This window comes from Microtus oregoni, unplaced genomic scaffold (genome assembly GCF_018167655.1).
Source record: "Microtus oregoni isolate MIOR12 unplaced genomic scaffold, Mior012 000001F_ref0000356, whole genome shotgun sequence".
Taxonomy (NCBI): domain Eukaryota; kingdom Metazoa; phylum Chordata; class Mammalia; order Rodentia; family Cricetidae; genus Microtus; species Microtus oregoni.
Genome location: NW_024543060.1, coordinates 48,949,122 through 48,972,909, shown reverse-complemented (window position 1 = coordinate 48,972,909; position 23,788 = coordinate 48,949,122). Strand labels below are relative to the sequence as shown.

Sequence of the window (23,788 nt, the reverse complement as noted above, 5' to 3'; positions counted from 1 at the left end):
GCCACGCTGGATCGTTGACTGACTTTATCTAACGCAGGCAATCACAGCCTCCCTGAGTTCCTGAGTGCAACCGCTTTGTCATCGCTAGGTGACTCTGGAGCCTGCCCCCCTTTCTAAGTCCAGACTCAGAAACTTCCCTCTTTGTTTCTTCGTTTCTTTGCTCTTTCTCTTAAGCTCTGTGCCCTTCACCCTGTGACCGCTTACAAATGACATAGTTTTCCCTTCTCCTTTTTTCCATCTTTCCCCTCCAGGCTGCTGCCAAAACTTCAGCTCGCCTGACATGCTGGTATTCTCTTAAACACTAATAAAAGTGTCCTCAAGCTTTCTTCTGAGTATGCTTTTAAATTCTTTTATTAACTAGGCTAAACCCAAAGAGGACACCAAATTCCTGGGGAATACATCATGTCCAGCTGTTTTATAGACGGGGCCTCCCATCTCTGGCTCTTAACATTCTTCCTCCACTCTTTTCTCTGAGCCTTGGGTAGTGTGCGGGTGGGGGGGGGGGCATATGTCCTGTTTATGGATGAACAGCCCACAATCGCTTATCCTCTTTGATGAGTTGTGAATCTTTGTATTAACCACGGTCCACTGCAAAGAGAAGCATCTCTAGTGAGGATGGAGATCCATGATAACCTAAAGGTATAAAGAAGGTATGTAGAAGCATTTGATACCGTGCCCTCAGCAAAACGCTAGGAGCAAGTTTTCCAACCAGTTTCTTGGCCTGCTTTCCAGTACCAAGCAGGAGTTCCTTCCTGTGGTGCAGGCCTTAAGCTGATCATAACGTCCATGCCACGATTGCCCCATGTGCTTCTCTAAGGGCTACGTTCCTAGAACTCTAAACCCCCACATATAGATAGATCCTTACAAAATGTGCGTTTGCTCTTCCTAGGTAATGGATGCTTTGTGCTTAAAAGATACCGTCCAACGTCATTTTATTGCTGGGAGATGATCTTAGGTGTCTCATGTGTTCATCATTTCTGTTATTGAACTGATAAATCTGGGTTTTTTCACGTTTCTGAGCTGGAACATAAATAAAAGACTGTTAACATTAACAGTCTAATGAAAACAACATGTTAATGTAAAAGTAATTCCCCGATTCCTGTTCCCTGAGTATAGCAGAAAACTCATTGTTAATGTTTCCCCCGGGACAAAGCACCTAAAGAAGAGGTATTTGAGAATATCTTAAGATAGGAAATCTTGTTTTTTTTAAAAAAAATAATATTGTCTTTTGTGCCCTCTGTATTGCTAACAGATCTTTTCCACACAGAGTATCTTGTTTCCTCATCCACATATTTCCTAATATAATGTTCCTTCCTGTAGTTAGTACTAAGTACTCCTTTCATAGAGTACTAGGCAGAATATCATATTACTAAAGATTATATGGTCGTGTGTATGTGTGTGTGTGTGCATGTTCACTTGCCATGTGGTCCTGTGTGCACTGTGTGGGGGGCACAGGTTGATGTTGAGGATGTCTTCCCCAGTCACTCTGCGGTTTATTTCCTGACATGATCTCTTGCCGAGCCTGGAGTTTGATGATGTGGGGGGTTTGTCTGGCCCATGGGCCTGCTGCAGGGATTCAGGGTCATCACCTCCCAAGAACAGCAGCCTGATCTGAACTCTGGTCCTCATGCCAGTGTTCATGTACTTTATCCACTGATTTTTCTAGACTCACCCTGGTCTCCTTTTTTGCTTTTTAAGACAGGGTTTCTCTGTGCAGCAGCCCTAGTTGTCCCAGAACTAGCTCTGTAGACCAGGCTGGCCTCGAACTCACAGAGATCCGCTTGCCTCTGCCTCCCGAGTGCTGTGATTAAAGGCGAGCACCACCACCGCCCGGCTCCTGCTCTTTTTGAAAAACATATGGGAAAGCCTCTCCATTTGTTCTTTTCATGGCTGCTTCCCCTTTCTGTCAGTTTTCTACTCGCTGTGGCAGCCTGTTACAACTTCAGCCTTAAATAATCCACATTAGTCATCTCGCACTTTCTGTGGGACAGGAGTCGGAGGCACAACTTGGCTGGGGCCGCAGCTCAAGAGTCCACAAGCTGTACTCAGAACATTGCCTAAGCTGTGTTCTCCTTCAGAGCGCCTATGGCCAGCCTGGGTTAGCTTCCTGAAGCTGCCCTTGATATGGCCCGTGGGAGTGTCACTCAAGCCCTCTGGGCATGTCACTCCTTGTTTTCTTCCTCCTCTGTGGGGAGGGCTGGGACTTCTGTTAAAGGGCTCAGGAGCAAGACAGCTGAAAGTCAACAATGTGGGTTCACAGCCTGTGATGTTCCTCCCTTTCGCTGCCTTCTGCTAGGAGCTCATCCCAGCGGTTCCCCCTAACCTAAGGCTGGCTTGTGCACAGTCTGGGTGCACAGCCTCCTGCCCTGCCGGGATAGACTGCTCCTTCGCTGCTTCAGCTGTTTAGGAGCTGCTTGCTTCTCTGTCTCACACCCTACCAGAGAGGTGAATTCAGTCACATGCAGTCATCTCTGCCTGAGACCTATTATTCCACATGATTGGCGCCTGCTCTCCCCACAATGCGCGCACTGTTTCTCTGGTTAGGGGAAGTTGCCTGTGCCAACTTGATATTGCTTTTCCTAGGCTCTTGGCAGTCTGTCTTCCTTTTAAATAATATTGGTAGGAGTTCAAAGGGAGTCACGGATAATCCGTGGTGTGACCTTTCTGACCCTGCGTGAGAGCCCAGGAGGTGTGTTATGGTCACGCACAGTGACAGAGGAGGCTGGTGTTATGAGTGAGGCTATAGAGGATAGCAGAGGGCTTGAAATCCACGTGCGCGCGCACACACACACAGAGGCTTCGTGAGGTGGTGTCTGACCATCTTGTCTAAGCTCTTCAAATCCCCCTCTCACCATATTCTTGTTTTTACCTTTGTAACCCATTCTTTACTGTGGTGTCACAATAATGTCACCCCCTGATTTTTTTCCTAGGGTCTCTTGCTTCTTGGGGGCCAGCCCTCCTCAATTTGGTGTCCCGAGTACCAGCGACCAAGCTGGGTTTTGTTTCGTTTTGTTTTCCGTTACCCCTTCTGTTCTGTCAACCACTGAAATGGCTTGAATTACCAGTGTATAATCTCCCCCGGCGTTACGTTTCTATGCCAGTTTATGGGTGAGTATGGTGAAATGCCTGGCAAATGCCACTTGAGGAAGGGCTTACTCTGGTCCACACTTGGAGGATGCAGCCTGCCACGCTGGGAACGGATGGAGGCAGGAGCTTCAGGCAGCTGACTGCGTTAGACCTGACTGTCGGGAACGGGAGGAGTGACACTGCTTGGCTCCCCTTCCACTTCTTACTCAGTTCGGGTCCCGTACAGTGGCGCCCACATTCAAGGTGGGTCTTCCCACTGCAGTGAACTCCGTTGGGAAAATCCTTCACAAACAGGCTTGGAAGCTCATTTCTGTGGGAACTCTAAATCCCGTTAAGCTGGCAGGATTGCCATCATATGGGCTGAGGGGTTGGCTCTGCAGTTAAAGAGCTTGCAACGCAAACAAGAGGACAGGAGTTCATGTTCCCAGAGCCTGCAAAAATGCTTAGCTGACATGGTAGCACACCTGTAATTCCTGCCTTGGAAGGCCGCAGGTTAGCCATGTCCCCCAGTTCAGGGGTGGGTTGAGAGACTGCCTGACTGAGATAAGGAATGGTAGAGGAAGACTCCATTATCAACCTTGGACCTCCTTGTGGACATGGGCAAACGTGTGTGTATTCTCACGTGGGTGGGCACCCACACACATACACACAGAGAGACCACACACTTATACAAGTGAAAAGAAAAAGAGATTGACCATCATGGTCTCTAGTGATGACTATATGCACATTTTACTCTCTTTCTCTGACTCAGTTGTTTTTTTGGGGGGGAGGGCTGCTTTAGGGCTTCCTGGTCACCCAGCCTCCCTAAATAATCACACCAAAATCTGTATTAATTGAAACACTGTTTGCTCAGTAGCTTAAGTGTATTTCTGGCTAGCTCCTTCTTTCTTCCTTCCTTCCTTTCTTTTTTTTTGTTTTCTGACTAGCTCTTATATCTTAAATTAACCCATCTCTATTAATCTGTGTGGCTGTGGCTAACCAGCAAGGTCCCCGTGCATCTGTCTCCTGTGGGCAGCTACATGGCTTCTCTCTGACTCTGCCTACTCTCTCTAGATATCTTTTCCAACCTGGCTATATTCTGTTAAGCCATTGGCCAGAGCAGCTTCTGTATTAACCAATGGCAATAAAACATATTTACAGCATCCAGAGGGGAATCCCACATCACTGACGCCTCCCTTCTCCCTCTATTCCTGAAGCTCCCACCTGTGCGGCCCGTGATTATGCTGACTGCTGATCCATGATTGCCCAGTTGAGCTGACATGTTGCATGTGGATATGAGGGCAGGGGACAGGGCTGTATGGAAAGTTCATCCTGGAGGTGGAAGACCCTTGTCCTCGGTCCCCAAGCAGCTGTGCGTCAGTTAGTCCATGGAATGTGCTCACGTTGACCCAGCTGCCCACCTGAGCAGCTTTTTCTGTGTCAGACCATAAACCCCTGGGAAGAGATGAAGTCTAGCACAGCCAGGGCCTTGATGGGCATTGACTGAAGATTTTCTGTATGACTCAACGCACAGAAACCGCATAAAGCCAGCAGAGGAGTCAAGACAATCTCATAAAATCTGCAACCGTACCTGCGTTTTGCCAACAAATATCCTTCCCCGTTGTCATTGCAGCTCCTGTCACATATAGAGAAGCTCCGGAGCTCGATGATGAAGGATCTCAGTGCAGATAATGTTTTCTACAAGCAGCGGGTGGAAGAGTTAGATCAGAAGCTCAAGGAGCAGAATGAAGTGATTCTCAGTCAGAAGCAGCAGGTGCGCCATGGAGGAGTCTGTGCTGAGCTCCTTGGTCTAGGAGCAGAGGGCTTTAGTTTACACCATCTTGAAGATGATAGACGTGGACCATTTCCTCCCGTGATTGTCCCCAAAGCTACTTTAGACATAGAGATGCCTCAGACAGTACGTTTGAAGGTAGGTAAGACGTCTGCCCATGATCACTTGGAGAAATAGCCAGATCTGGTGGACTAAGTTTCTACAGCTCCTTCCTCTGTCAAGGAGCACAGGGTGGGGTTAATTCACCACCAACCATGTCCAGCTTTGTCCAGTCCCTCTCTCATTAAGAATATGAACTGCTAGCAGACTGTTTTATCTTCCGCAGATTAGAGAATTTGCCAGTAAACCATACAGCAGTGTTGGTGAGCCGAAAGGTAAGTGGACAGGATCCCTGAGATAAAGCCAGAGTGGCTTGTCTGGCAGCTTTGGGTACAGAAAATCCGGGCCTGCTGATTTGTGTCTACTAAAGTAGCATTCTGCTTGGTATTTTTCATTTGGGCTATATGTCCTCATTTTAATATTTGAGAGATCTGTTGCCATAACCCAAAACGTTTGAAGAATTAAGAAAATCTAAACTCTCATTTAATATTTTATATATAACACAGTAAGCAGTTACGTGCATAGTGCTGCCTAGTGGTCATTTGCCTCTTTAAAATTTTTTTTTTAATTATGTGTAGGGTGCTTTTGCCTGCATGTATGTATGTGTACCATGTGCATGCAGGGCCAATGTGGAGGCCAGAAGAGGGCATCAGATCCCCAGGAACTGGAGTGACAGATGGTTGTGAGCTGCCATGTGGGTGCTGGGAACTAAACCTAGGTCCTCTGCAAGAACAGCAAACACTCCTAACTGTTGAATCATCTTTCCAGTTCTGCCCTTTATCTCTTGAATTATACACAGATTTCAAACACTGGGCCCAGAAGGAGTTTGAGTCTCTGTCACGTACGTCTTTGTGAGTCTGTATTTCGTGTCTTCACCTCTAACTCTGGAAATGTAACAGTAGCTACACTAAATCTTTGATACATGGATTAAGTGGAATAACTCACTTGCTGACACCAGTAATACACCTAATGCTGTAGCCATCAGGACTGACATTAAACGCTTAATTCTAAAACGCCATAAAGACTTGCTGCATTCCCTCCCTGCAGAAGTTTAGGGTCTCAGCTTGACGCCACGCAGAGTGGCAGAAGAATCGTGATCTCCTGCAGCAGTAGCCTGGCCATCTCCTCTCAGTCATGGCCTGAATCAGAAGGGAAAGTAGAGCGAAAAGCTAGGCTTCTGCCCGGAGATCCCAGGCTTGGCCCTGGCGTGGCTCAGATGGTTAAGGAATTTTGCTTGCTTGGGGGACACTGCCTGGTTTGGTAATGGGACACACAAGCTGAGTTTTCTTCCATCTCTGTGTGGGATAAGTGTTTGGCAAGAAAGAAGGGTTAAGTTCATGGTTTCCTTTATTAACGTCTCTTAGAATAACAAGAGCTTGAGTGGTAAGAGATATAAACCAATGCTTATTAAAATACAGAGAGTTGACTGGAAGTCATCTCAAAAATGACGGGTTCAGAAAGAACCCGTCTGAAGTGCATCCCACAGAGTAAGGTGCTCTATGCTGCAAAGGTTCTTCAGTTCTTTTTCTGGTGGCAGAATTTAGGATAATTTGCTGCTAAAATGTGTTTCTGCCTTACAGCTTCCATTTTTAACTTATATTTTTGTCATTTCAGGGAATCCTCCTCTAACCCGGCAAGCCCTGGACTCCAAGCCAGCTGGCCCTGCTGCAGCCAGTGAGTGTCTAAAATAGCTTTATGTTCATGTTTTCTTTCTTTTTTTTTTTAAATATTTATTATGTATACAATATTCTGTCTGTGTGTATGCCTGCAGGCCACAAGAGGGCACCAGACCCCATTACAGATGGTTGTGAGCCACCATGTGGTTGCTGGGAATTGAACTCAGGAACTTTGGAAGAGCAGGCAATGCTCTTAACCTCTGAGCCATCTCTCCAGCCCCATGTTTTCTTTCTTACTTCACTTTAGAGACTTTTTTTCTTGGAAACAATGTATTTGGCGTTGCTGTGTGATCCATTTTGGTTCTGGCTTTGACTTAGCTCTGTACTCTAAGGCTGTAGATTTTGTAGATTTTGCTTTTATCACTTGGCAGTTTGACTTATGAAGGGATGAGTCAACGTTGTGGTACCGCGCAAGCTCACATTTCGGGATTTCCTAAAGCACCCTGGGACGAGCCTGGTGAGTGGCCAATGCCACACCGACAGGACTGAGACTCGATGCTGAGGGTGTTAGCAGGTTCCCCTGTCCAGCCTTAGGATCATCATGGACATCTGATCTAGGGCCTGAGTTTGTCAAGAAACAGTCATAAAGCAACAGGGTCAAACTTGGGGACTGGGGAGAGGGCTGTTTCAGTAAATCTTGGCTATGTAAACTTGAGGTTCTGTGATGGGTCCCTAGCACTCAGGGACAACCGAGGGATAAGTTGGGCACATGTCTATAATTCCAATACTGGGGGCAGAAACAGAAATCTCTGGGGCTTGTTAGCTAGCCAGTCTAGCCAAATCTGCAAGTTCTGGTTCAGAGATCCTATCTTAAGAGATACAGTGGATGGCTGGCATGGTGGCACACATCTTTAATTCCAGCTCTCGGGATGCAGAAGCAGATGGATCTCTTAAGTTCCAGGCCAGTCTTGTCTACAGAGCAAGTTTCAGGACAGCCAGGGATACACAGAGAAACCCTGTTTCAAAAGACAAATGAAAAATAAGCTACAGCAACAGCTCAGAGGTTAAGAGAAGTTATGAGGGCTGGAACTCAGATCTGAGCGCCCATGTAAGAAGCCAGGCGTTCTGTAACTACCTGCAATTTGAGCTCCAAAGGGTCAGTTATCCTCGTCTGGCCTCTGCATGCAAGTGTGCATCCCCTTGTCACACCCATTCCCAGACATTAATACACACAGACATAAATAAATGAAATCTATCTGATAATAATAAAATAGAGATCAATCGAGGAAGATGCCTGACGTTGATCTCCTCCTTCCACAGGTGCCCAAACGCACAGGCACTCACAGACACACATGCATACACACACACACACACATGTGCACATACATATACTCACATACACTCACACACACATGGACGTGTGTGCGCATACACACAAAGATATGATGTTCTCATACTTTTTTTTCAATGATAGTGAAATAATTTAAATATCTTTTATTTCTGAACGGAGAAGAAAAGAACTCTGGGTAGAGGAGGTCAGAGAGCAGGTGACATTTGTGAGAGATAGTCAGATGTGCAGTGTGCACAGGGCCTAGCGTGACCAGGTTAGACCTCAGTCATTTCATGCGCTGTGGCTTCCAAGGCGCCCTGGAGGTGATCAGTCCTAGGTCGCATCTTTCGGCTTTATCAAGCTGGAGTAATATCTAGGCCAGTTTTTTCTGTATGTGTTTCCCCTGTAAAGGGATAGGCATTGAAAGAGTGACTCCGTGAAGTTACGTGGTGAGATGCTGTTATAAAACCACATAGCTATGGTATAACTTTGCAAAGCCAGCTGCAGACAGTCAAACAGTGAATTGGCTGAGTTTCAATAAAACTTCACAGGAACATCAGCGGGCTCAGTCATTCTCATAGGCTGTAGTTTGCAGAGCCTTGCTTGATCTAGATTGTACAAGGTGCAAATGAGCCCACAAGTCCTGTTTTCTGATTTCCTAGTGATTTGTGGACAGTTATGAATAGAATGCTTTTGCCAGTATTTATCATAAAAATAAGTAAGTGTACAGAGGTGATAAGGTTATGACCAATACTTCTAAGGTAGAGAAAGAAATAGTGAATTAATAGGTAAGTTGTTTAATGGGGAAGGAAAAAAAGCTTGTGTAATTGGACTCTCAAGATAGGAAGGACTCTGGGATAGGAATCGTGAAACCTTGGGAAAGTGGCTGAAGGATTTACATGTCAAAAGAAATTAAAAATAGCGGGCTGGAGAGATGGCTTAGTGGTTAAGAGCATTGCCTGTTCTTCCAAAGATCCTGAGTTCAATTCCCAGCAACCACCTGGTGGCTCACAACCATCCGTAATGAGTTCTGGTGCCCTCTTGTGGCCTGCAGGCATACACACAGACAGAATATTGTATACATAATAAATAAATATTAAAAAAAAGGAATTAAAAATAGCATTGAGTATTGATTGAGTCAGTTTTCTTCTGCCTAAAGCTGTGCCTAAATTAATAATTCTTCCACATCTAGCCTCATGCTTGGGATATTTTTCAGAACTCATTTTCCTAAATGGAAACAACACAAATGCCCATCCTGTCTCAGACAGTCAGGTCTAGTTGTACACTGGAGTGTTGCCTGACCGTAGAAACAGTGCTCATCTTGACATGTCACACATGTTAGTGAAAACACGCTAACTGAAGGAAGCAAGAACACGGTGTGTGGTTCTGTAAGTGTGCAACAGTCACAGACACGCAAAGGACAGTAATTGTTCTAGAGGCTGAAGAGGTGGGGAGAGAATGAGCTGGAATAGCCAGTAGGTATCGGCATTTGGGGAAGATTGATAAATGGGCTGACTAACTAGTGATTGTGGTCACACAGTCCTGTGAGCAACCTAAAAGGTACACATGCACACACACACGCGCACACACACACTTAAGAAGCGTTAGTCTGGGTGCTAGAGTACTTCACTAGCATGCACAGGCTGTGGGTTTTATTCTGGGCACCTCAAAATAATAATTTAAAAATATCTTTAAAAAAAAAATAAAAGAAGCCAGATGGGTAGCATCTGTTGTTCGAGGCATGTGCTGCCTGTGGGCTGCCTGTGTCTTTCGGAAGGTGTGTGGTCAGATACTTAAGCCGGAGCGGCGGGGCCAGTGAGCTTTTCCTCTTGTTCTGTTTCAGGGAATGCCTCCACCACACAGACTCTGGATGGTGCACCCAGCCTGACCATGGTACATGGTAGGTTTCAGCTACAGTCTTGATGTTTCGGGTGCCATTCTCAGCCTGAGTTAGATAATCATTAACCTAGTTTGCCTGCAGGGTGCGATTCTATAAAGCAGGAAACCCCTTAGTCACTACAAAGCAGTTGGGAAAACGTCTGTCCTCACAGCATACATGACTGAGAGCGGAACGTGCAGCCTCTGCGTGTCATTGGGCCCAATAGCAGTTTTAACTTCGCTACTTCATTTCTTTATGATCTTTGCGGAAAGTGGCAGGCCTGAGGAAGACCAGCCAACCAGACATGCCACAGGGCATTTCTGCTTGTTTTTCTAACTTTCAGTCTGGTGGCAGGTCACCTTTTCTAAACAAACAGTCTCAATGATTGGTCAGGAAGGCGTAGAAAAAAAGGTAGAAACCACAGGCAGAAAACCGGACAGAGTGTTGGGGATGAAATCCCTGCTAGCCCTCGTCCCTCAGACGGGACAGCAGGCGCGGAATGCCATAATCATGCTGGGGTAGGTGGAAGACTATTTCCATCCGGATTTCTCTTCTTACTGAGCCGGGTTCTCTCACGTTTATCCTCTGCTCTTTGAGCTCTCCCATATGTTAGAGGAAACAGACATTCTCCATACCTAACAAAACACGGCTGCTGTGTGTTACAAAGAAACCAAAGCAGGGGAACCGCTTTATTCCTGTCTTGTCTAAGAATGGTTTAGATTCTAACCATTACTGCTTTCCACCTTGGGTTTTGACCCTTCAAAGAAGGCTGTAGGCTGAGTAGTTGCGGAGATGGCCCAGTAGATACATCACTTGCCACGTGAGTGCAGGTTCCACAGAACCCACGTCTGGAATCCCGGTGCTGCTGAGGCGAATGGCAGGTAGAAAGAAGGAAGCCCCAGAAGCTCCCCCAGCAGCCCAGCACGCAAAGCAGTAAGCGCTGTGGAAGGCCAGGACCGAAACTCACCTTCCTCTGACATCATATGTGTGCCATGGTGTTCCCACACCCATACTGACACATGCAGACACACCCATGCACATGCGCATCGTACACACACACACACACACACACAAATAAAAAAAGACGGTAGTTATAGAGATGGCTGTGTAGATACAGAAGGTGTCTCAGTAGTGTATACAGACACGTACACACTCATGCATGCATACACATGCACTTACAGTATACAGACATGTACACACTCATGCAGGCATACACATGCGCTTACAGTATACAGACACATACACACTCATGCATGCATACATATGCACTTACAGTATACAGACACGTACACACTCATGCAGGCATACACATGCGCTTACAGTATACAGACACGTACACACTCATGCATGCATACACATGCGCTTACAGTATACAGACACGTACACACTCATGCATGCATACACATGCGCTTACAGTATACAGACACATACACACTCATGCATGCATACATATGCACTTACAGTATACAGACACGTACACACTCATGCAGGCATACACATGCGCTTACAGTATACAGACACGTACACACTCATGCATGCACTTACAGTATAGAGACACATACACACTCATGCATGCATACACATGCACTTACAGTATACAGACACGTACATACTCATGCATACATACACATGCACTTACAGTATACAGACATGTACACACTCATGCATGCATACACATGCGCTTACAGTATACAGACACGTACACACTCATGCATACACATGCGCTTACAGTATACAGACACATACACACTCATGCAGGCATACACATGCGCTTACAGTATACAGACACATACACATGCATGCAGGCATACACATGCGCTTACAGTATACAGACACGTACACACTCATGCATACACATGCGCTTACAGTATACAGACACGTACATACTCATGCATGCATACACAGGTGCTTACAGGGAATTGAACCTGGGTCCACTGGAATAACAGTTACTGTCTCAGTCATCTTGCCAGCCTTAATTTAAGTGTTTAAAAAGTCACACAGTAGCCAGGTCAGTCTCCTGGCCAAGGAGCCACCCACTTAGGGAGGAACCACGCTAATCCAACAGATGGAATGACTGACTCCTTCTCCTGGGTCTCACTCAGCCTCGCTCAGCCAGCTGTTGCTACCGGGCTCTCCCTCCTGCCTGCAGTTTGTTACTCCAGGATAGGGTAAGAAAACATCTGAAGAAAAGGCTGTTTATAAAGAACATGGATTTATAAGACAAATTAAACATGAGCCTTTTCTATCAAATGCTAGAAAACTCAGGCTTATGACAAGGAATTCAAATCTTTTTATCACCCCCACCTTGTAAGACTTTGATATGCAAATATTTTACTCTGTCCCCCACCAATAAAACTTTATACGCACAAAGATGGTGTTGCATTCTGGGATGGAAGTGGCTGACCACTTCTCTCTTCAGGGCCTCTACACCATTTCTTTGAAGACTTGCCAATCAAACAGAACTGTGAGGTGTGACCCCAGCCAGTGGGGAAAAGACACTGCTGCCACCTGAGTTAGAATAAAACCCAGTGCTCTTCCTGTCTGTGTTTGCTCTTCTGAATCAGCCTCTTGGGAGTCGAGTTTTGTCCTGCCCACATACTAAACCTACATCACACATGTCGACAGATATTTTTCTCGCATTGTCAGGACTAAGACAACTCTGTGCAAGTTGAGTGTGCGTTTTATCTATTATTAGTCTCAAGGAGAAAAGGATCCTGAGTGTTTTAAACTCCCATAGATAATAAAATCCAGCATGTGGGTTTCAGATTGTGATTGAATACGTCCCTCACAACCAGCCATGGACTAAAGGGGTCGCTGTTACAGGCCAGCGTGCCCAGATGTCAAGATTTATGAAGAACAAAAGTCTAGTTCCGTCACGGACTTCAGCTTGTTCTTTGTTTGTTTTTAAGTAGAGTCTCCCGTGTAGCCCTGGCTAGCCTATAACTTTCTCCGTCGACCAGGCTGGCCCTAGACTTACAGTGACCCTTCTGATTCTGCACCCAAGTGTTGGATTTTCAGACCTGTACCAACACACCTAGCTCAACAAAATCAAAAACATTGATATACTTCATAAATATATAGTATATATACATATATAAATTTATTCATACAGCCATACAGCCATCCAAATTAGTGCACTAGAAGTACCCATTAAATAAAAGCCAGGCTTTCCACATAGGTGCTAGATGTGTAACAACTCAGGTCTATGCCTGACTGCCTGTGAGCGCTCAGTGACTGCTGCCCCACATTTGTCAATGTGTTGTGTGACAAACTTCTCAAACACGTCTGCTCACCCCACAGAGGGAGTCCACAGCAGACCCAAGTACAGATATCACCAAACTCAAACTTGGGGAACCCATGAGTTTTATTGGAGTTTATTACAGGAATATGGGGGAGGGGTTACTTAGAGGGGCAGAAATGACTCAGACAGCTGCATCACCACTGGCCACCCTAGCATGGGTACCAGGTCACAAAGCTGGGGACCTGGAGCACACGACACAGTCTGCAGGTGGCTCATCAGGTTAGAGTGTCCTTTCCAAGTGACTCTGCTCTAAACTTCTGGGAAGCTCTGCTGGTGTCCGCTTCTGGTCTCAGAGTCAGTCGTCTTTGCTTAACTCTGTCTCAGGACTCTTAGCTTTGATTGCTTACTCTGACAGGGAGGAGGCCAGTGAGTCTGCTCAGCTTCAGGGACTTCCTGGAGCTATTTTAGTTGTTTACCTTTCTGGCTTAAGGAGCTTCCTGCAGGATAGAATGTTTCAATCTTGGAGGAAACTTACACAACACCACCCTGGAGGCTAAGATAGAATGAAATGGCTTTCACCACCGAGGTGAAAGTGTCAGTGGAAAAGTTCTCTCTGTAGTCTGAGCTGCAGATGGGTGAGCCTTGAGTCCTGTAAGCCAGTTTGCTACGTAGAGAGTTCAATGCTAGCCTTAACTACATAAGACCCTATCTTTAATAAATAAATAATAAAATCAAAAGTGACTCCCTCAGTATTATCCTAGTAGGTCTTTGCTATTCTCACAAACTATATCTATGGACATGGATATGTAAAGTAGTTTGTACATACATATATATGTATATAAACATTTATATGCAAGCAAATCTATATATTTAAAGAAACATATTTGCGTTGCTCCTTTCTCTCCTCGTGAGCAGAGCAGGCATTTCCGTCGCACGTGCTGGAACCTATAGAAGAGCTTTCGTCAGAGGAGGAAAAAGGTAACAGTACCAGCGTTACATATGTGCTCCCTTCTGGACCCTAAAAGTCCAAGTTGATGCTGCGTGTCACGCCATACGGAAAACAGGAGAGGCTTTTAGCTTTGGACTGCAGTTTTGGCTGATAGGACACACAGCACCTGGTTATCTTGTCCCCTAATGCTCCTGTATCCCCCGCTTTGTTACGTTTTTCTGCAGGTAAGTTAATAAGAAAGTTGCTACATCAGGAAACTTCAAAACAAAAATCCTTTATTTCAGTACAGATATTCTGACCAAACGGCAAAGCGGCACACGTATTGTGCACTAGACTATTTGTGTCAGAGTGGTTTCTCACAACGTTAGTCTCGAATGAATAAAGTGTCCGTTTCCAAATCACTGTTTTCCAGTGCTGGGGATCGAACTCAGGACCTTGCGCACGCTCGGCAAGGGTTCTACCTGGGAGCCATAGGTCCCACCACCAAATTATTCTCGGTGTCAAAAAAGAATACAGGATCTAAGCACTGGGTATAAAATAGAGAATAATAATACCCCGTGGTGGGGTGTGGGAGCTGTCATAGTGGAACTGATAAATGGTTATTGCTAACGTATTTCATCTGGCATTTCTAAACATTGCTTTTTAATTGATTTTTATTTGTTACGTGCATTGGCGTTTTGCCTGCACGTATGTCAGTGTGAGGCTGTTGGATCCCAGGAACTGGAGTTACAGACAACTGTGAGCTGGTTCCTCTAGCTGAGCAGCCAGCACTCTTAACCGCTGAGCCAACACTCCAGCCCCAAGTATCACTGCTGAGGGGGAAGCTAGTTGGTAGTAAATGTGAGGGCTCCATTATTAACCATTTCTGTCAGGAAGGGAGGTTAAAAACATGTACTTCAGTCGACAAACTTTTGTGGTTATGTGTATGTTAGCGCAGGGTTTGCAGAGGCCGGAAGAAGGCCCTGGATTCCCTTCGAGGGAGCACGACATGGGTGCTGGGAGCTGAACTCAGAGCCCTCGGAAGAGCGATGCATGCTCGTAACTGCTGAGCCATCTCTTTAGCCATGGAATGTAAAATTTTAATAGTTGTTGTAACTCCTGTATAATACAATTTACCATTTCTTTCTTATTTTAACAAAGCTACAAATTGGAAATTGACTAAACCAGCCCTGTTCATAATGTCTACATGACATATATTTTCAAGTCCTGGTGTTTCTATGTTAATCATTGACATTTTAAAAGAACACATTTTTAGTGGGGTTTATTTTCATTTGTCTTCCCACGTTGTCCCTCACTTTTTATTTACTAGTTTAACATGACTTCGAGGGCCATCACCACAAAGCCAGTGATGTAGAATATGTGTTTTGATTAATTGATACCAGCTCTTAGGACCGATTTTTTTGTTGTTGTCGTTTGGTTAAGTGGTTGGATTTTTGTTTTCTTTTGAGAGGTTTTGCTTTTATCTCTGTGTGTATGTGCGTGGTTGCAGAATTTGCTGAAGCGTTAGCAGTCACTCAACTTCATAGATGGAGAGAGTATAAGATTAAAATTAAGATGACTTCTGACTCTTAATGACATAATCATATATGTGCTGATATTTCCAGTTGAACAAACCAGAATAGCAAAGTATTAAAACTATATCTTCATGCAGGATTTTTTCCTATTTGATATGCAAACTAATTTGGCTAATTTTGGTTTTAGTACAGTTTAATTAATAGATGAACACTTTGGCTCATGCTTGCAATCTTAGTATTTCATCACTGTGACTATGAGGCCAGCATAGGCTAGAGTGAGACCCTGTCTCAAAACAAACAAATGAACCCCCCCACACACACACACATAACCCTTCATTGATTTAACAGAATATGATTTAGTATTGGGATCATGCAGCTATCTGGAGAACGTGTTAGGCAATGGCATTTTGTTTAATAATCTCCCGCAATCCAGGTGGCAGCTGCTGAAAGGCCAGCGAGTGGTTGGGGGAGGGGTTCCCTGCAGTCAGTCAGAAAGGGGGATACATATCTTGCTGGTTTACGACACTTGTCCAGTCCTTTGGAATGAAATGAACCTGCCTGGATATGGGATCCATATGATAGGCTATCTGCCAGACTTGTTTCAAATCTGGCTTTGGACAGTCTGCCAGCTCTTGGGTCTCTTGAGTCTGGGTCTTAAACTACCTTGGGCAGACTGACCTTCATGGTGAAATGTGCTATTCGGACCCTGTTCCAAGCTCTCTTGAACTAGACATTTTTTTTTTAAAGTAGACAGTAAAAGTAGGCCAGGGTGAGCCGAGGCTGCCGTTACCGGCTCCACTCCAGTACCACGAAGGGGAAGGAAAAAGGTGAAGTTGGGGATGGGAAGAGAAAGGAGTATGACCTGGGTTTTATTGATTTGTTTTTTCTCTGTTTGGCTTTTTTGTCTTGTTTTAATTATAGGTTGTTAACCTCTTTGCAGTTTTGGTAAAGACTTTGAAGGGAAGAATAATCACAAGTTTTATGTACTTAGCATGTACTAAATTTATCTTCTTAAAACTTAAATAAAATTTAAATAAATTAGACATTTTATCTTCATAAGATAAATTCTAACTAGGCTTAGTTTTGGGAAAATATTCCCATTGATGAAACATTAAAAAATATATGACTATTTCTTAGGTTGATTAGTTATAATTTCGATAAACAATCAGTAGTCTTAGAAGTCACTAAGTCCTGAGGCAGACAGTTTTAAACATTAAGATCCTTACAGTTATAAAATATCCAAAACCTTAAAATCTTTAAAGATGTTTACTTTCTAACTTAAAGTTGTATGCTGTCATTTCCCATTTAGAATGAGTTTGTATAATTCTCTTTACACGTACTTTTTACTGATACTTTGATTCAGGACGAGAAAATGACCAGAAATCAAGTAAGAAGACACATCTAAGGAAAACTTGGAAGGGCAGCCACTCCTCAAAGGGGCTCAGGACAAACTTGGAGATGGAGCTGGAGAAGAAGCTGAAGAGCCTCGGGATTAACGCAGTACGTTAGTTCATGTTCTGAGCATTTGCTCGTTCTGTCCCATTTCCCCAGTCAGGACACGAGGGAAGAGAAGAAGGCGCCTTAAGTTTAGACTGCATGCTAAGACCCAGGTTAGCAGAGCCCCGGATGGCATATGCTACCTGGGGCGTTGCTAAGGCCTTAACAAATGCAAACTTATTTACAAACAGGGGAATGAAACTTGGACTAAATGATGCTGTTGCTTGTTTTGTGTAAAGATGAGGTGACTTGGTCACACAGCTAGTAATGCCGGAGCCTGAGCCTGTGTGGGTGCTCAGAGTGCATCATATATCCCGAATAATGCATCCTGATGTCGCCTCAAACCACTGCTCATTGTGAAACCAGAACTTAGTAAATGATGAATGAACAGGCAGCTGAATTAGGTTCCATCTTGAAACCAGATTGAATAATCTCAGTCCCACACCTTACATGTAAACCCTTTGTGCTTTTAAAATTATTTATTACAACACACAAAGTGTATAAATCCTAACAATTTGATGAATTTATTTGTATGCAGGTAAATACATAAGAGCTTGCATAACTATATATATATGAATGTATATATATATATCAGACACAAATGCATGTGAACATACACATGTGAACATGTATGTGTAAGCATGAATGTATATTACACCCAAATGAATGCTTATACATGATAGGTGTAGTGTGTGGATATGTATCAATACATGTGTATGTAGCTGTATGTCTCAGCTGTTTGTGTGTAGACATATGTGTGGATATAGCTGCATATGTATACATACGTTTGTATAGAACCATATGCTCATACATGTACATGTATATACATGTATTTGAGTAAACATATGGAGACATTGTGTATCTCCACGTTGGGGTGGGTTTGCTTGAGAGAATTGTAACCACCACTCAGATAAAGTTGGGCATTTCTAGTATCCTAGAAGGTCCCCTTACCTCCTCCTTGCCTCTGTCACCAGCTGCTCTCCAACAAGACGTGACAGCTGTTGTGACTGAGTCTACTTGTTCTTGGGCCTCTGTGGAAGCACGTTTGTGCAGTCTCCTGCATCCTGCCCTTGATGATGCTCTAGTCCGTATGGTCCGTGTCCGTTTCACGCACCAGGGGTCTGTTCTTCAGTTACCTCACTGCTGCCCTGAGTTGAATACTGTGCAGTTTTTTCTCTCTTCTTGAAAATGGAAATGCCAGGTTCCCTTGTGGACTCTTCTGGCTACTAAGTTGTGAGCATGTGCTCTGGTGTGAGCATAGAACATCAAAGTAAGTGTCCTTTTCCTGGAGGTACGTCTAGGAATGACATTGCTGGGTCAAGTGACAGACATGTTTGCCCTCACAGCTGCTCCCGAATCATTTCCTTAAGTGTTGGAGTCCACACTCACCCTAAAGGGGCAGAAGGGTTCAGTTGCTCTGTGTCTTTAACCAAGTCTCTGATTTCTCAGACTCTCTGTGGGTTTTTAGGCACACTGGGCAGTGGGAATCAGAGACATTCATGCAGTGTCCTCAGTCCCACGCACACACTCTTGAGTCTAGGGTTTTCGTGTTGGCTGTCTTAATCAGAGCTTTATCTATGGTTTTTCTCCTAGTGTTTGGAGACATGTTTGTTTGTTTCCTGGTTTGGGGGTTGTGGGGGGTGTTTTCAGAACAGAAGAATTTAGCTTTATTTCCACTTGAAGCAGCTGTCCTGATATCATTTCCTGTTCATCTGAAATAATTCTTTTATTATGTAGAAACTCCATGTGTGCATCTGCTTTGGACCTTCAGTTACTTTGCCATATTTGTTAGTTAGTTAGTTAGATAGATAGATAGATAGATAGATAGATAGATAGATAGATAGTTAGTTGGTTGGTTAGTTAGATAGATAGATAGATAGATAGATAGATAGTTAGTTAGTTTTTTCAAGACTGGGTTCTCTGTGTAGACCAGGCTGGCCTCAAACTCAGAGATCTGCCTGCCTCTGCCTCCCGAGTGCTGGGATTAAAGGTTTACACCCCCACTGCCCGGCCATATTCATTCTTTATTCATTTGTGCGTACCGCACAGACTGACTTAGACCAGCCATGTTTTTTTTTTGTTTTGTTTTGTTTTGTTTTGTTTTTTTTGTCTCCCATGGCATGCTTTCCCTAATCTTGCTGCTTGAAACATTTTGGTAATTTTTCCGGTTCTTGTTTTCTGTTGAACTTTATAAAAAACCTCCCTGGAATCCTGCGGGAAGCTGTTGGAAATGCTGTGTACTAATTAGGAAGGCGGATAGCTCTATAACATTAGATCCTTCCACCCACTAGGGTGTAGGAAGGCGGACATTAAGCTGGGTCACAGAAGTATGGGAAGTCTTTGACCCTCTGGAGCGATAGACAGAAGTTGGGCAGATCAGGTGAATGACAGGGGACAGGAAACCTGGACGTGGCACTTATCTGATGACAGAAATGTCTCTCCTGGGGGCTGGAGAGATGGCTCAGTGGTTAAGAGCATTGCCTGCTCTTCCAAAGGTCATGAGTTCAATTCCCGGCAACCACATGGTGGCTCACAACCATCTGTAATGAGGTCTGCTGCCCTCTTCTGGTCTGCAGACATACAGACAGAATATTGTATACTGTATACATAATAAATAAATAAATATTTAAAAAAAAGAACCCAAAGAAAAACATATAGGCATCCTCCTGAATATTAACCTTCAGCAAGCGATGAAAGGAGACAGAGACAGAGACCCACATTGGAGCACAGGACTGAAATCTCAAGGTCCAAATCAGGAGCAGAAGGAGAGAGAGCACGAGCAAGGAACTCAGGACCGCGAGGGGTGCACCCACACACTGAGACAATGGGGATGTTCTATTGGGAACTCACCAAGGCCAGCTGGCCTCGGTCTGGAAAAGCCTGGGATAAAACCGGACTTGCTGAACATAGCGGACAATGAGGACTACTGAGAACTCAAGAACAATGGCACTGGATTTTGATCCTACTGCACGTACTGGCTTTGTGGGAGCCTAGGCAGTTTGGATGCTCACCTTACTAGACCTGGATGGAGGTGGGAGTTCCTTGGACTTCCCACAGGACAGGGAACCCTGATTGCTTTTCGGGCTGGGGGGGGGGGGCACTCAATTGGGGGAGGGGGAGGGGAATGGGAGGCGGTGGCGGGGAAGGGACAGAAATCTTTAAATGTCTCTCCTGGGCAACCACGTGAGGTAGCGAGGCCACTGCTGGGGTGGGGAACTCAGAAGAAAGGAGAAAGTCTGGGAGAAGGCGGTGAAGATGGGCGTTGAGCTCATGTGTGAAACACTAACGTTAAGTAACTAGTGTTTAAGTGCCCTTTTCCGACTAGATTCCCATCAGACCCAGAGTTCCTTGGTCACGCCTTTGATTACTCTAGTTCTTGATGGAAAGTCAACTCTGATGGCTTTCCCGTCCCTGTGGGGATGACTGCTGAGCCTTCCAGGCCAGCATTCAGGTTTCTCTTTTGGTCCTATCTCCCAGGCCTTTGTCGCATTAGCCTGGGAGGGACGTGCTTTGGCTATCTCTATCCTAAGGTCCTGTCTTCCTCCCAAGGTATCCCCAGTGCCCAGCCATCTGGAAACTGCCTCTTATTTCCATTTGTCCGTTTCCCCCTTCATAGGAGCACAGCTCAGCCTCCCGCTCCACCCTCCCCTGGAGGTCAGGGCCTCTGACGGGCTCTCTCTCGTAATTCTTCTAGTCTTGCTTGTTTGCCACTGATCACACAACATTGCACTGCTGATGAACCAGTCATAAACAGGCACAGCTGTACTGCAAGGTCCTTTTGGAACCAGAGGGTTTCTTCTATGCTGGAGCATCCTCATCCCCTACCTTAAATGACCCTGGGCCCCAGAAGAACAGAGTTAATGCTGACACGTGCCTACAAATGAAAAACACCCAAGGATAAGGATAAGAGATTGACGCTACATCTTATTCCTTCAGGATATACATGGCATTCCCTGCGAGATCTTGACCAAATCACTGAAAACCATGCAGGGAGCCAGAGAAGATCTAGCAAAACAAATTCCCGACATTCAGCAAATTCGAGAATCCCTCGAGCATCAGCTGACCTGTAAAATCGAGGAGAAGGTGTCACTATCTTCAGGTAAGCCTGCTGCTGCCACCTGGCACTTCATTGCTACAAATGGGAGCTAAATTCTAACGACCTTTTTATAATTTTAAATGTTTGCACACTTTGGCACTAACGAGCTCCTTACTGTCTGTACTTAAAGTGCTGGGTCTTGGGTTATACTTTTATCTTGAAAGAAGCCCTGACTCCTACTTTGGGGTGGATAATTTTCCTATAATCCTAACACTCAGAAGGTAAGGGCAGGTGGACCAGGACTTTAGAGTCCTTCTTAGTTATATAGCATATTCGAGTCCAAACAGGGTTACAAAGATTCGCCCAGAAAAAGAAAAAATATCCAAGAACAAACAAACAATAATAATGAAGCCCTGAGTCTGGATCCCAACCCGAGAAGCAGGCTTGTTCTCTCCAGTGACACCGTGGATAGCATCGTGTTATTTACTCTGGATTTTCACCGCAGAGGCGATGGAGATTCATGAATGATGCTTCTCTTCCAGATAGATACAATGTCCCTCTCATGACCACTTTGTCAGCTGAAGACGTCCTCAAAGCCTCCCAGGTTCCCCCGCAAGGCAGACCATTGATCAGACAGAGGACCGTGTTTACTGAGAAGGTGGCTGTCCCGAAGTGAGTATTTTCAACTATATCTATATCTATATCTATATCTATATGATTGTTTGTCTTATCCAACTGAAGTTGCAATAATAATACATCATGGACTGGGTCCCTGAAACAAGAGAAATTTATTTTGGAGGCTGGAAGTTCAGAATCAGGGTGTCAAAGTGACATACCTCCTCCAAGAAGGCCACGCCTCCTAATCTTCCCAAACAGGTCCAGTGGGGACCAAGCACTCAAACATTTGAGCTTAGGGAGCTTACAGATAGTAATCCCATTATGGGGACCCAACCCTTTGACTCCGTTTATTCCAGTAGTTTCCAAAGCCCCGCCTCCAGAGGTCACCGCACTCCAGGTCTGGGGGGTTACAAACGTGAGTCCCGTAGCTGTGAATCCCATCCACAGCTCCTGTGTAGTCTCGGGTCGGTAACAGACTTTTGTGGTTTCCACAGACATATGTGTTGGCAATATTATTTACTTACATGCTTTAGAAATTTTTTTTGTCTTCCTCTAATTTTTTTTTTTATTTTAGATTTAAGAAAAGTACCAAAGAAAATCATTTTCTCAGAAAGTTTTCATCTACCAAGTGAGTACTGGGCAAGGTTCTGGGTGTCGGGGATGGATATAAAGTTTCTGAGCATTCCTCTCACGATAAAGTGGGGGTCACTGTGATTAAGTGAAGCCACGGTGGTTGTTCATCAGCATTGCTGTCCTAGTCCTTCACGGTCTGTTATTTGTGACATGCCATCTTCAGCCACCCTGTCACTCAGTTCACCACGTCATGGCCTCCATGAAGAAAAAGGACCACCTCTGAGTCATTCTATACAGCCTTCCCCAACAGGCACATTTAAATAGAACAGACGGTGTTTCGGTGGCTGGATCCATGATCACATAGGGGTCGGGGGCCATTTCTGCATTCCGGCTCCCTGTAATGGCAATGACAACTACAGCCTGCCTCCTGCTGGGGCCCCTGAAATGATAAGAATCTTTGCCCGATCACTCAGCAGCTGATATTCATCAAGTGCTCTTTTTGAATCTATTTTTTAAAATATTCTGTAATATGTGACACTTTTTTGTTTCCAGAATACTTTTTTTTTTTTCTGGTGCTGGTTTGTTTTGTAGACGAGATCTTACTATGTAGCTCTGGCTGGACTGGACCTCTCTCTCTGACTACGCTGGCCTTGAAGTCATAGATATGCTCCTGCCCCAGCCTAATTACTGGGATTACAGCATGGGCTACCGTACCCGGCTTAGCATCATTTTGCAGATTAAATGAGAACATATGAAAGGATCTTGGCACTTGTGGGCACTCAATAAATTACCGATATGTTTCTGTTATTAATTTGTTCTGGATGACACTCATTTTCTCTTGTTGAATGTCATCCTCTTGCCTGTGTCTGGAGATGTCGATACTATAGAGTCTCTTCTCTGGGAGGAAGAGCAGGAGATTGGGGGAGAGGAGGAGAGAAAGAGAAACAAAAACAAAATATGTACGAAAATTCAGAATAAAGCCAATTGTATGCTGATTAAAAGACCTGATTTGTAAAAAGATAAAAAGGCACACCTGGTGGTAAATTCTGAAATGAGGAATCAACACCCCATGTTGGTTATGACAGCACCCCTGTAACCCCATTTTGGTTCTGATGGCACCCCATGCCCCTGTTTTTGCTCTGACAGCACCCCTGTGCCCCCATTTTGGTTCTGATGGCACCCCATGCCCCTGTTTTTGCTCTGACAGCACCCCTGAACCCCATTTTGGTTCTGATGGCACTCTATGCCCCTGTTTTTGCTCTGACGGCACCCCTGTACCCCCATTTTGGTTCTGACTTATACAGGACGCCGCCCTTCAGCTCGGAGGAGGAGCTGGATGAAGAGGACTTCATCCCGGCATACATATCTCCAGACTTATTTACCCTCCAGCCGTCTAAGAGTAACCTGAGCAACTTCGGGAAGAATTCTGTCAAAAGTGACACCGACTGGACGGAGGGAAGCGAGATTGAGGACTCAGATGTTTCCCCGAAGCCCACAGGTGAGCCTTTGATCTCTAAAAACCCCTCTCAAGTGTACTTAGGACATGGTCCCTGCCCAGGGGCACCACGCCCTGGGCAT

The 23,788-nt window shown here is 44.9% G+C and overlaps 1 protein-coding gene across 4 annotated transcripts in view; it reads left to right on the top strand.

Moving 5' to 3' along the window:
- Dzip1 (DAZ interacting zinc finger protein 1) overlaps nucleotides 1–23,788 on the top strand; it is a 48,157-nt gene that overhangs the window by 17,866 nt on the left and 6,503 nt on the right. For all 4 annotated transcript variants that reach the window (XR_005975782.1, XR_005975783.1, XR_005975781.1 and 1 more), the window contains exons 11-20: nucleotides 4,700–4,840; nucleotides 5,184–5,232; nucleotides 6,572–6,631; nucleotides 9,747–9,803; nucleotides 13,939–14,001; nucleotides 16,850–16,986; nucleotides 20,920–21,082; nucleotides 21,562–21,691; nucleotides 22,212–22,265; nucleotides 23,515–23,708. Coding sequence is in view for 1 of the 4 variants with exons in the window: in XM_041666790.1 (XP_041522724.1) it covers nucleotides 4,700–4,840; nucleotides 5,184–5,232; nucleotides 6,572–6,631; nucleotides 9,747–9,803; nucleotides 13,939–14,001; nucleotides 16,850–16,986; nucleotides 20,920–21,082; nucleotides 21,562–21,691; nucleotides 22,212–22,265; nucleotides 23,515–23,708 (1,048 nt within the window). In the remaining 3 variants the exon portion in view is untranslated. The remainder of the gene's footprint in view (nucleotides 1–4,699; nucleotides 4,841–5,183; nucleotides 5,233–6,571; nucleotides 6,632–9,746; nucleotides 9,804–13,938; nucleotides 14,002–16,849; nucleotides 16,987–20,919; nucleotides 21,083–21,561; nucleotides 21,692–22,211; nucleotides 22,266–23,514; nucleotides 23,709–23,788) is intronic.